Source organism: Danio rerio, chromosome 11, assembly GCF_052040795.2.
Source record: "Danio rerio strain M-AB ecotype USA chromosome 11, GRCz13ab, whole genome shotgun sequence".
In the NCBI taxonomy this organism is placed as follows: Eukaryota; Metazoa; Chordata; class Actinopteri; order Cypriniformes; family Danionidae; genus Danio; species Danio rerio.
In genome coordinates, this window is record NC_141031.1 from 23,894,251 (window position 1) to 23,908,440 (window position 14,190).

Consider the following 14,190-nt stretch of genomic DNA (forward strand, 5'->3'; position numbering starts at 1 on the left):
AAACCTAATAATCAAGCATGAGAATAATCTTGCATTTCCTCTGAAAAAAGAAAAGGAGTCCAAAGTTTATTTCCAATAAAGCAATAGAGAAAAAAAATCACATTTCTGAGTACAGCTTTAAGCCTCTTCTGTCTCTCTTCTGGCCAAACTGTGTTTAAGCTTCTTTGAAGCAAAACAGGAAGCAGAACACAGATATGAGGATCAAAGCTGGACCTTCCTGTGGCCTCTTGACTGCAGTGTGAACCTGCCCTCACTCAACTGCAGCGGGGGAATCTAATGAAACCAGAACACACTCCTCCAACACACAGGAAAATGGCTCATTTCCAAGGTCAAGGAGGCCTTATTGCTGATAACAGCTTTGTTACGCCATTCACAGGCCAAGACAACCTCAAATGCTGTAGTAAAAAAGGGATAGTTCACCCAAAGATGAACAAGTAATCACTATTTGCTCACCCTCAAGTGGTTCTTAACCTTTCTTTGTAGAACACAAAAAGTTGTTTTGAAGAATGTTGATAGCCAATGATTTCAATTCAGCTCCAGCAATTTTTTAAATATCCTCTGTGTTCAACATAAGAAAGAAACTCAAACAGGTTTGGAACAACCAATGGGTGAGTACATGCTGACAGAATTGTCCTCTTATGTGAACTAATCCATTATTTTATTAATGTAAACCTAACCTAACAACCTGATCTCTCATCACTGAGATCTCAAGCAAAAACACTGCCTAATTTTACTGTCACCACTGCACCAATAAAAGCTGATCTCTCCTAACACGTTTGGAGGAAATTCAACCTCTACACAGGACTCCAGCAGCTGCAATGTATCTCACTACCACCATTATTACATAAACCGCTGGCAAGCATGAAGCCAGGGCTAATGAAAAGCTTATAGTTTCATTAGAGAGCTGCTCCAGACAGGAGGAAGTTATGGGTGATGTCTGAGTGAAGTGTGTAGGGAAACACTGTCAGGCAGGTTTGGCACGTCCATCGGTGTGACTTTAAAATGACAGATTGGTCTGCCAGAGTGGTTGGATGGTAAAGAGGGTCCAGTGATTCCTCCTGTTGCTCCGTCTGAAAGTGTGTGTGGAGCTTTGATCAAGGCTCTTGAGGTAAAATGATCCATGTGGCTTCTTCACCCTTGAGCAGATGAGTTTGTGATGTTCAGTGAAGTCAAAAGCTGAGCTCACTCATTATGTTTTGCCCAGAGACTCTGGATGGCTCAGTCTGATTTAAGCAACATGTCTTCTACACTCATTTGACAACTTTTATACACAATTTTTTCTATCTTACTGTACAAAAATGAACTTTACTTTTAAAAACATAGGTGACGTTACCTGGTATGATCATGCTGTTCTTTTTCACTAAGTATTGTGTTTTTCACAATATAAAAGGTTTATATTTATTTTGTAAAACCCTATTCTCCTAGCATGTAATACTAGTCACTTGCTAGCCACAGATAAAGGTCCTTCAAATGCTGAAATGACATTATTTTTTTCTGAATAAAAAAGAGAGAGAAGTTTATATCAGGGTTTCTGCAGATTTCACAAAGTGAAATTTAAGACTTTTAAAGACCTTTTTAAAAACATTATAATACAATTTCAGACTTATACAGGGCTGAACACAAAGGAACCTTTCCTGGTTGGTCATGTGGAAAAGAGGTTTACTTGCCTCATCCAAAAAAAAAAAAATCTAATTACTTATTTCTTTGCCACATATCTTAAATAATGTGTCAAAACAAGCAAACCCTAGTTGTATATACACACTTTTTTAACCACCTTTCTTTAAAAAAAAAAAGTATATAGAGTTTGGATGAAGGTTTTTTTAAGATGTATTGTTGGTAATTGGAAACATTGATAGATGAAAATTAAGACTTGTTCAAAATGATTTAAGACCTACAAGACAATATTTCAGTGAATTCAGTGAACACTTTTTAAAGGCTAACATTTTTTTTTGAAATGTAAGACATTTTAAGACTTTTTAAAACTCTGTCGAAACCCTGTTACAAATCACCTCATTTCAATCCCTACTATCTATCTATCTATCTATCTATCTATCTATCTATCTATCTATCTATCTATCAATCTATCTATCTATCTATCTATCTATCTATCTATCTATCTATCTATCTATCTATCTATCTATCTATCTATCTATCTATCTATCTATCTATCTATCTATCTATCTATCTATCTATCTATCTATCTATCTATCTATATATATATATATAAATATATATATATATATATAGTAATAGGCAAAATCCGCAAAGTAGTCAGCTTTATTTTTACAACTATTATAGCTGTCTTAAGGCTGTGAAACCCCTCAATACACACTTTATACACTTTTCTCAGACATGCATTAACACTTTTACACTTTTCTCTCATTTAAACACTCTCAAGTTCAAACCTTTATAGAAAAATAAGTCCAGTATTATAGAATAAATCTAAAAATAAAAACTATTTGATCTTTATTTATTTACTCCGTAATGGTGCCATAATCCTGCACAACTTCTACCTTCCTTCAGCATGTCCAGAAGTACACAGCTTTTGTGCGATGGTTAGCATCTTCCTCTGCCTTTTGGGAGCAGATTGTTTCGTCGACATTTTGGGGAGATAACTTGCAAACATACAGTATTGCACTGTTAACGATCAGAGATTTATGTCAATTTGGTAAGCTAAACACATTCTGTACTGTGCAGGAGATGTGGCATGGAGGAGATTGACTGACAATGGTCTATAGCAAATCAGGACGCAGAACCAAATGTGCTGTCGAAAAAAAAAACATGTCAAAACGCATGAAAGAAATCTGCAAAAGTGCTAGGTCGCAAAAAGTACCATTTCAGCTCCAACCCATCACTGGGAAACATCCATACACACTCATTTACGCACATACACTACGGACAATTTAGCTTACACAATTCTCCTGTACCGCATGTCTTTGGACTGTAGGGAAAACAGGAGAACCAGGAGGAAACCCGCACTAACACGGGGAGAATATGCAAACTCCACACAGACATGCCAACTGACCCAGCCGAGGATCGAACCAGCGACCTTCTTGCTGTGGGCCGACAGCACTACCTACTGCACCACCGCGTCACCCCATTTTACTTTTATAGCGAGGAATAAGTTATTTTCATTGCCTTTAAAGTGAAATAACTGAACATAAACATAGGAGGCTGACAAAAATTGTCATTTTAGGAGGACATTTCAGATGGCATTTAGAGATTTTTGCATCAGAACTCTTCACTTGTATCTTGCAAAGTAACTAGTTAAATTTTATTATTAATTGTAACTACGAAAAATACAAATGCATATTCAAAATTAGCTATTAAAAATAATTATGTTTAAAAATGTATTGAAAAATCTTCTTTCTGTTAAACAACACTTGTGAAATACTTTAAAAAAGAATAAATTAATTGTAATATTTATATATACACATGCACAAATACAGTATAATGTAAATGTGTCTTGACTTGACGTTACTCAAAGCCTCAGGAAAGCAAAAGGAGATTCTTACTAAACCCTAAAAGCTAAAAACACATCATCTCAGCAGCTCAAAGTCTTAATTACACCACCCATGCAATCCAAACAATCCTGTGAATCAAAACCACAAGAAATGAGCCACGTCTCTAAGCCTGCATCTCACATCCAGACACGTTGCTTTCTATTTACGGTGACAGCAATCTGAAGTCACTTCCTCTTCAACATCCAAAGCATTTATTAAAAAGCTACAGGAGGGCATTTCATTAGCACTTAGCCTTAAGCTTGGAGGATAACCTTGGCTTTAATCGAAAACGGACTGCTCATGATGATGTTTTACGAGTCTGGTGTTCTTTTGGGAGACTACTTTGTGTGCTGACACATGCTGAGAGTCAGAAACGGATCTGTGTCTTCAACCCTTGAACTGACGGCTTGAATGAGCATAATATATGCAGGAAGTAAACTTTAAAAAGCAACCGACTCCCAGTAGGGCTCTGTTGCTCTTTATAATGTCTCTTTATCTTTATAAAGCTCAATTCATCACGTCTGACCGGTTGTGCATTAAATCAAGCCTGTCTGATCAACTCATTTCTGGTTTTGTGGTTGGGCTGAGCAGCTGCTTCAATAAAACGTGGGGCCAAAATTCACTGCCAATGAATTCTGCCAAGATTATGTGCCTCGTTTTCATGCTTTTCTCCTTTATTTTGTGTGTGAGTGTGTTTTTGAATTCCCTCACAAGGAGTCTAGACTCACCAGTATTCCTCAGGGGCTCCTCCACGGTCGTAGACGGGGCCCTCCAGCTCACGGGGCCCTGGAAAGATGCTCTCGTGGTGGATAATAATGGTTTTGATGAGCTCGTTCACATGTGCCTGGCAGGAGACCTGATCGTGGCCCTCAGGAACAGACATGAGTGTGGGGCCGAAGCAGATAGCCAGGTTGTAGGGGTCCATCATGTTGTCGTCACTGTACTGAGACAGACTAATAAAAAAAGAAAGAAAGAATATTTTGTTAACATTTTGTTAACACAATGGATTTGAAATGAAACGAACAAGATGTGCATTAACTGCAGACTCTTAGATTTAACCTCTTAGGGTTTAGTGGCCACATACGTAGACAGCACATTTTAGCTCTTGAGTGACTATTTAAAATACTTTGAATGTTTTATATTTTGTTACAGACATACAGTGTCATCCTGCAACTGTTTTGCAGCATATGAAATGTCCCAAACACTATTTTTAACTGTCCAAAATAGGGGAAAAAAAGTTTTTACTCTGATAGTCAAAACACATTAAAACATTTTTTCTATGTTAAATATGCATTACAAAACAAGAAAGGAAAAAAGTGTTTTATGTAAATTGGGACTACGAGTCCACATATATGGGCATAATTTTCCTCTAAAAGTACATCATATCAAAAGATGATACTTTAGGTCTTTATTCTAATTAGGTTTCAATAAGCCCAAATAGCAAAGATAAATAAAAAATGCTTGTAAAAAACACCTTGGGCCTTTAGAGGTAAAAAAAAGAATGTATGCATTTTTATTAAAAACTTTGCACTTGATTAGCAACATAATTTGTAAGCCACCTTTGACTAATTCAATTTTAATATTATATTACTACTAGTAAGCAGTTTTGGGTCTAATAATATATAATCAGGGTTCATACAGATTTTTACGACAAAAATTCCATGACTTTTCCATGACTTTTCCAGGACACACAAGCAAATTTTCATGACCTAATGTTTAATGTAATGTCTATGTATACATGGAGAATAATAATAAAAACAATGCACATTTAAAAACATTTTCCATAAAACACACAACAATCTATTTAGTTTGAAAACATTTTTTATATCTATTGTATGTAAGATTCTTTCCCGCTGTGCCACCTCTGAAATTGAGACTAAGCCGAAGGAAAATGAATGAATGTATGCTTACACAACATTCATAATGTGAGACCATGTTTTTGGTTAAAGACAGAAAAGAAGTGAAGACAACTGACCTATATTCAATTTTACAGATATTTGTTGAATTAATTTCCATGACTTTTCCAAAGCTTTGTGGGTTTTTCTGTTTTTTCTAAAACTTTTTCAGGCCTGGAAAATGCCATGTCAAAATTCAATGACTTTTCCAGGTTCTCCATGACCGTATGAACCCTGTATAATGTAACTAGTTACTGTAAATTTTGCTATAAAAGCAAAAAGTAATTTCAGTACGTAATTTAATTAACTTTACTTATATTGGCCTAAAAAACATTTAACAGCTATGTATAAATCGGTTCAGATAAGTAATTGTATTATTTTGTTATAGAGATAGATTGCAAAATACAAGTTTGTCCCCCAAAGACAAGCGCTATAGGTTGAATAAGCTAAATTGGCCGTAGTGTATGTAGTGACTAAGCTGAAAAGAAAACGAATGAATGAATGAATGAATAGATAAATATATATCATTTTGTTTGACTTGTCTATATGCATTGAGATTTATAGGGATTTTATGTAGTACCGAGTCATGTAATCAAATTACTTATTATTAGACAATTAGTAATTATAAACGTCATTTAAATACAAATTCAATGATACAATTAGTAATTAGCACGGCCAGACAGAATCTCCGGACATTTTTAGATATTTCTGCTCAGAATTTTGTACAAAATCTACAGACTTATCTGGAACGATTTTGGGAGTATCATGAACAAAAACTTATTATTTATAATAAAAATATTACCATTCAAACTTTTAATTAATGTTTACAATGCAAATCCAATTAGATCAACTTATTTGGTAAACAAAGCAAGTCTTTCATATAATTTATTTACTAAAAGACAGAAAATATGACTTTACAAACTGTATTGTAAATAAATCATATGGAAATTTTCATATTAGTCAATAATATTACTGAAATTTATGTAAAAACGGAATAAATATGAATTTACACACATTTACACAAGTAATTAAATGTACTTAATGAGGGGCTAAAAATTTGTGGATTCCTGAACGTGCAGATTCTATGTGGGCCTAGTAATTAGTTACCCAAACACTGCTAGCAAAACATTTGCATGTTTACAGTTTTCTGGTGTAGGTTAATGTCCACTAAACCTAAACCTGGGTTACACATTAACTGCATTTAATGATGTTTCCTAATGAAGGAAAATAATTAATGTATATTATGAAAATTAATAATTATTCAGTCAATCAATCAATCAATCAATCAATCAATCAATCAATCAATTAATCAATCAACATATGAATGGACAAACATTTAAGAACTGATCATATTTGAGGTGCACCAAACACCAAAAACATGAAACAAAATAGTCATTCTAATAATTTGCCTATTCTCATGGAAGGAGCAGCTCCTGCTGGACTAATGTGAAAAACAGCCTGAGTTTTTTTTACACTTCCTCACAACAGCTCATTCATCATGGCCACAAGCCATCCTTCTCTCATTTAAGTGTGTCTGTGAGACTCTTCTGAATTCTTACACCTTCTTAATTGTTCCCTTTCTTACTCCGCAAGGCGCCCACAATGTTTATCACTGAAAACTCCAAATAGTGGTCACACGTATCCTTATTTGCATGTGTGTTGGAATAAAAAACACATAAACGTGCACTTGGAGAGGCTCTAAGGCAAATTTACGAGCACTGTCCTTCCCAGACAATTACAACTGCATCAAGCTCTTCAATTGCCCACCTCACTGTCTAATGCCCACCTCATTCTGTAAATGAGGTCTCCTGATGTGTATACATATGTGAATGTACGCCAAGCATACAGTAAATGCAGACAAATTAAAAAGAAGTCTTCAGCTAAATGTGCATGAGCACTCAGATGCCATAGCATGAAAAAATGCATATGCTTGGTGATAAATAGAGCCGAACATTGAAGCACAGCTTCCATTTAACACAATCATCAAGAAATGCGACCTGAATCTTTGATACTTAAAGTATACAGCAGTACAGTTCAGTGATGGCAGAACTCATCTCACACAGTAAAAAGACTGTGGAAATGTGTGCTGGGGTCAGATGAGTCCATGTTTCAGCTTTACTGGAGGTCGGCTACATTTACATGACAATGATGCAGCCAGAAACTTTAACATGATGTTTTAAAAACGAGCAGCATTTATACATCTGCAGAAAAATGACACAAGAATGCCGTATTATATATGCCAGGCCAGAATTTGGCGTTGTCGATTTGTTAGTAAACCTATAAGAAAGTGCACACATGCCGTCGGCGACTCAGCAATGGTGCATATTAAAAGAAATGTTATTGTAAGAAATATAATCAAACCATTTTGGTAAATAGACTTAATAAATAATCTTTACTTACATTTTTTCATTGAATGTTAGTGATTGAACGGGTGTTGGCACGATTAGGTAGCTTTACATAGACACAGGAAAATGAATACCTGTTAAAAAATTATTTAAGGCCTACAACACAATTTTTCTGTGAATTTAAGACTTTTGAAGGCCTAAAATTTTGTTTTTGAAATTTAACACAATTTACCATTTTTATAGACCCCACAGATACTCTGATATATTTAAAGTCAAGTAATCTACTCTTTCCTGATGAAGTGTTAGGAAACACTTGAGCAACAGCAAGCCTACCCCCATTATTGTGCAGTTTTGTTTGCGCTTACCTTTAATCTACACCTCCCTAAACACATACATGCACACACGACATCATCATTTTTATAGACTCTCATTTTCAGGTGTTTACACTGACATGACAATTACAGTACAATCCAAACTTCCACTTTGTGACCGTTTTTTAGATTTGTTTGTTGTCAGTCCCAAAAATGCAGTTGTTTTGTAAACAAACAGGCAAAACCCATAAAAAGATTCCTGAATACTTCAATAAATAATCAGCAATGACATTCAAATTGATCTGAACTGAATAAACATTAATCTAATTCAAACAAACCAAATATCTGTGAAACTGAATGTGACTTACAGTATGAACTGAACTTGATTCACACTTGATTCAACTTTAAACCTGATTTTCCATTATTGCCTATTTTCTTTGTGAAACTACTTTGAAACAAATAGAACTGTATTAAGTGCTATAGAAATTTGACCAAACCAAAGAGACCATCCAGCCTTTCATGAGGGACAGATGCAAAAAGCAAATGTCTGTCATGGTATGGGCCGCACATAAACGTCGAAATGGAGAGGCTCCAGCCAAATTTACGAGCACTGTCCTTTTCTCAGACAGTTCCAACTGCACACGTCTCTCCAATTGCCCACCTCTCTATTTCTCTTAATGTGCATTTGTGAGAGTAAACTATACATCCCTACAGACAATGCACACAAATTAGAGAGCGAATTAAAAAAAAGCAGCAGTTCTTTAGAGAACCATTCTGGCACCTCCATTGACTTTTATAGCAGAGGAAAGATCTATCGGCAGTAGTGCAAACAGAGGAGCCATTCACAGAGGCCTACAGACATCACGCATGGGAGCATTATGGAGGTTTATGGCGACACTATACCTCTACGCAAACTCACTTCCCCCTTCTGGCTGTGATACGAGGCCTGGAAAGGGTTCAGATGCTTTCGACAAACCAGAACGTACCACAGCGGCCTGGAGCAGAAGCTAAGATGGTGTTGTGGTCTGGAGGGTCTTTCAAAAGAACCACAGGGTGGAAATAAGGAGGCAGAGATATGGAGGGACACTTTCCAAGTAGGCTTGAGAGCTGCAGTCCTCAGCTGGAGTAGCTGGGTACTGTCCAATCTTCTCTCTTTTTTTTTTTAGAAGAGAATATTTAAATCTGTAGTAAAAAGGTCTTGTAAAATGGTAAGTTTAGATTCTATATAAGCTCTTTGTATGCTGGGGTAAGGTTAGCTGCCGTAAATCACTGGAAAATGGCAAGGGTTTAAAGGGGGAAAACATTCACCCAAATGATTCTGTCATCATTTGCTTGGCCTCATGTGGTTCCAAACCACTAACTTTCTTTTTATTTTATTTTTCATTCACTAAAAATGTCATATCTTCAGGGGCACAAACTATTCAGGGGTAGGAAAGGTGAAAATATCAGGTTTAAAATGTGGAATAAATGTGTTGAAAAGCACGGTTAGTTTTAGGAGATTTAGATAAAAAACTAGACATCATTACTATACGTTTTATTTTATTTGATTAATAAACAACATATATTCTTATATTAAATTCTAACATTCAGTGCTTTAATATTCTTGTACTGCAAAATAAAAATATATAAGTATGTATTTATTCAAGTTCTAACAAAGCTTATGCAGCGTTTCTGCAGGTTTCTTCAAGTGAAATTTAAACCTATTTAAGACTCTTTCAAGACCAATATGAATGACATAGTCATAGTTAGACGTATACAGTGCTTAACGCTAGGACTTCCCAAGGATTTTTTCTACTAGGCTGGGTACTTCTGTAAATAGTTTTTGTATTTATGAAAGATCATGTAAAGGGATGTAAAGGGACAGTGTTTCTTTTATATTTTTCCCTGATTAGGTTTTTTAGTTAGGACAATTTGCTAGAAAATGTCTAAAAGCTGTTGTAAATTGTATCTCTTTGCAATAAAAAACTTATATATAAACAAAAAGTTTAAAGATCGATTATTATTGATTGGGTGTCAGCCCGATATGGTAGCTTTACTTGGACATCAGAAAATAAAGACCTTTTAAAATATTTCAAGCCCTACAGCACTATTTTTCAGTGAATTTTAGATTGTTTAAGGCCTCTAAATTTAGTTTTTGAAATTTAAAAGACATTTAAGACTTTTTAAGACCCTGCAGAATAAATATTAAATTATTTAAAGAATAATTATTATTTAATAATAACAACAACAACAAAAACAACAATAATAATAATAATAATAATTATTATTATTATTATTTATAATTATTATTATTTAAGACTAACTATTTAAAAAAATTAATCAAATCTACATAAACTATTCAAATGGATTATTTTGGACTCAAAAACTTTATTTTAAGCTAGAATTCGTAATCTTTTGCACATCCCTAATGCCAAACATGTCTCAGTGTCATATCTGAACCAAACGCAAATGCAATTGCGATCAGATTTGGGTGCTACAGGTTACATTTTGAACAAATATTGAATTACATGTGGGCAGCACGGTGGTGCAGTGAGTAGCAACCAAGGAGCCCCGGCTGTGTCAGTTGGCATTCCTGTGTGGAGTTTGCATGTTTTCCCCACAAGTCCAAAGACATGTGTTATAGGTGAATTGTCCGTAGAGTATGTGTGTGAATGAGTGTGTATGGGTATTTCCCAGTGATGGGTTACAGCTGCGTAAAACATATGCTAGATAAGTTTGTGGTTCATTCCGAAAATGAAAGAATGAATGAATGAATGAATTATATGTTAAACAAACTACTCAATAATATAGAATATAGAACAAGTCAAACGCACCACATGTACTTAAATTAATATTATTAAGCTTAATTCAGCCCAATTAATTTTCATTTTATGGAAAAGGGCACCTGACACATTCTGTGAAACATCTACTTTTGTGTTCCTCTGACACAAGAACCTTGCTTTGACTGACATCCGGTGGACCAAATGACTTCACAGCCCTCAACTTTAGTTAAAATCCCAGACAAAGGAACAAACTTGGTAAAAATCTAACCAACAGAACTCACTGATTGAGAAAAGCAAACAGGTATCTCATGATAACCAGGATGTTGCTGGGCAGCGACAGCAGGACTTTTCGGATGTGCACAGCTCTTTCCTGGAGGCTCTCCATGGCTGGAAAAAAACAACAAGTAATGAGTTCAAAAGCTCCTCCATTGTCTAATCTAGTCTGCAATACACACGTGTACTGTGGGTGTAGGAAATAAAGCGAACACTCACAGACACAGGACATGAGGTCATGGAAGACTTCCTTAGGAAACAGGGCGTTTTCCAGGCCTCTGAAGTAGAGCTTCAGCACTCCAGCGATGGAGTCCATATCGTGATCATTCTGATCTCCAGCCAGCGGATCCTCACCTGAGACACAGCAAGCCTTTAATAATGCAGGCCTGATGTGAAATGGTCAAACGCTGGCTCAGCGTGTGTCGCTTCAGACAGACTCACCTCTTTCAAAGGCGTTTTTAATGTCATTGACCTCCACCTGGGAGCCAGACACCCTGAAAATCCCCTCATGATGGAGACCTGAACAGGCACACAGATGTGATGTTATGAACACACATCAGACTTATAGTTTAGAGTTTATTATAGCAGATTGTAATGTCCATACCAGCTTAATAAATATAGTTTAACCCCAATATTAGTTTCTTTGGGTTTAATAGATTTATATGGCTTTCTGTACAATCAAAACAACTATTTTTGTTTGATTGTATAAAAGTCCAAATTTCGAATAAAATATTGACATTTTAAATTGTTTAGTCAGAAAATAGTCTCAATTACAAATGTTTTAAACCCCTAATCAGGTGAAGAACTGTTTAAGGTAACTGTATTGACAATGATTGCATTTTTTTTGCATCATAAAGTCTTGTAATAACCCCCAGTACTACTCCAATGATTTTTTCCAACTGATTCAATGACTGCTCTAAAGGGTTAATAAAAAATAGTATTATGTTGTCCCCTTTTCACTCTTTTATGCCCCCCAAAAATAAAAATAAAATAATTAATGCAGTTTATAACAACATTTTAATTTAAAATGCTAAGAAATGTCATCCGTAGTTTACAGAATAAAAAAAAAATTAATTAAAAAAAATTCTGGTTTACTCAAATACAAAACTATAAATCAGGAATCCTGAAAAGCAGCGCCTTCTTCTATTCAAGAACTGTATATTCTGAGAACATTTAAAAAAAAAAAAACATCCATCAACCTTTAATCTTCACTTATTCTTAAAAAATGTTTTTACGAATATTTTTTTAGAATAATAATAAATCATAAATTAATTCATATATTAACAATATAAAAAAATAGTTCCCTAGAATCCTCAAAATGTGAGAGAATGGATGAATCCAAATATAAATATTTGACAAATATGAATGACTTTATGATTTGTCCTGTCATTTATTAATTTTCCTTCAACTTACTGCCTTTATTCATCAGGGGTCACCACAGCGAAATGAACCACCAACTTATCCAGCATATGTTTAACACAGCGGATGTCTTTCCAGCTGCAACTCAGTACTGGGAAACATACACTCTCGCATTCACAAGCATACAGCATTTTAGCTTATTCAATTCATCCATACCACATGTCTTTGGTCTGTGAGGGACCCGAAACAAACCCACACAAAAGGGGAGAACATGCAAACTCCACAAAGAAATGCTAACTGGTCCAGCTGGGATTGAACCAGCGACCTTCTTGCTGTAAGACGACAATGCTAACCACTGAACCACCATGCTGGCCCCTGTCATTCACGATTACTCAATGAGAACATTCTGAAAAAGCACATTTTAAAAATAAGCATTACATAAAATTAGTCATTTAGTTTTTATCAAGTAATAAATTAATAAAGTATTTGAATTAAAGCACATTCAATTGACATTAGTACATTTTCCATTATCTTTACCGAGCCCAAAAATGACTTTGTGTCAGCAACCATTATTTGTTTTTAGGTGGAATTTTCTGAATTCAAAAGGAAAAAGAAAACATATTGGCTAGTGCTGAAGAACTGTAAGAGCTATATACTGTATGATAGAAAAATAAATGAAGCGGAACAGAACACTTTGTTCATTTCATCAGGGAAAGTCTAGAGAGCGACACAGCAATAGTGCTTTTGGCAAGAAGTGAGTGAGAGAAGGAGAGCTCACCGTGTCGACTGATGAAGCGAATACAACTCTCCACCATCAGGGGAATGATCTGGATGGCCTCCTAAAAGAAGGAACAGTGAAAAAAAATAAGAAGAAAATACACATGTCTGTTCAGATGGTGGACATTCTGCAGCACAGGGCACCTTTCAGAACAAGGGGATCATAATAATTATATTTGCATCGGGTGGGATGAAAAAATAAGCACCCCAGTTTGTGCTGTGCCATGAGGGAATGGGGCAACGGTTGCTAGGAGACAACGTTTCACCAGAGTTTCTTTTTGTTTATTTGGGAAAAGTGGAGCTGTATGCGGGCCACGTCTGGCCTGAACTTCACTGCCCGGAGGTCACACTCTTAAACATGCTTACATGAGTACAAAACATTTTTACTTTCAGTAAATCTCATGCTTCTCCATTCATTTGACTTTTGAATATTGTTCATGCTGTGCCCTCTAAAAATATTGGACAACTAAAAAAAAAGTTACACATTTAACATTTAAACTTTGATCTTTTAGCTTAAAATATCAATAAAAATATCTACTTTCATTTAGAACAAGCAAGCGAGAATAACGATAGTTTAGTCAAAAATAATAGGTTTGGCATAATTTGTTTCACATATATATATATATATATATATATATATATATATATATATATATATATATATATATATATATATATATATATATATATTATTTTTATTTTTTTTTTTTTAAGAATCTACTCATCTACTCTTGTCCAAAATCAAATTCTTCGGTTTTTGTTTAAAAAAAAATTTATGGCAGAAAATCAAGTGTTTTTTGTTTTCCACTGGCTTTTTGGCTCATATTTATCAAGCAAGTTTTCCACTGGCTTTTTGGCTCATATTTATCAAGCTTGTCATCATTTGTGGAAAGCATTGTATATGAATATTGCTCACTAGAGGGCGTCATGAACACTAAAAGGACAAATGAAGGGTTGCAGTGGTT

The 14,190-nt window shown here is 35.0% G+C and overlaps 1 protein-coding gene across 11 annotated transcripts in view; it reads right to left on the bottom strand.

Annotated features, from left to right (window-relative positions):
• The window catches only part of srgap2 (SLIT-ROBO Rho GTPase activating protein 2), a 170,828-nt gene that overhangs the window by 15,007 nt on the left and 141,631 nt on the right, over nucleotides 1–14,190 (bottom strand). For all 11 annotated transcript variants that reach the window (XM_087272423.1, XM_087272420.1, XM_087272427.1 and 8 more), the window contains 5 exon segments: nucleotides 13,227–13,287; nucleotides 11,531–11,608; nucleotides 11,309–11,443; nucleotides 11,098–11,203; nucleotides 4,232–4,456 (listed from right to left, as the gene is read on the bottom strand). In XM_087272423.1, coding sequence (XP_087128549.1) covers nucleotides 4,232–4,456; nucleotides 11,098–11,203; nucleotides 11,309–11,443; nucleotides 11,531–11,608; nucleotides 13,227–13,287 — 605 coding nt within the window.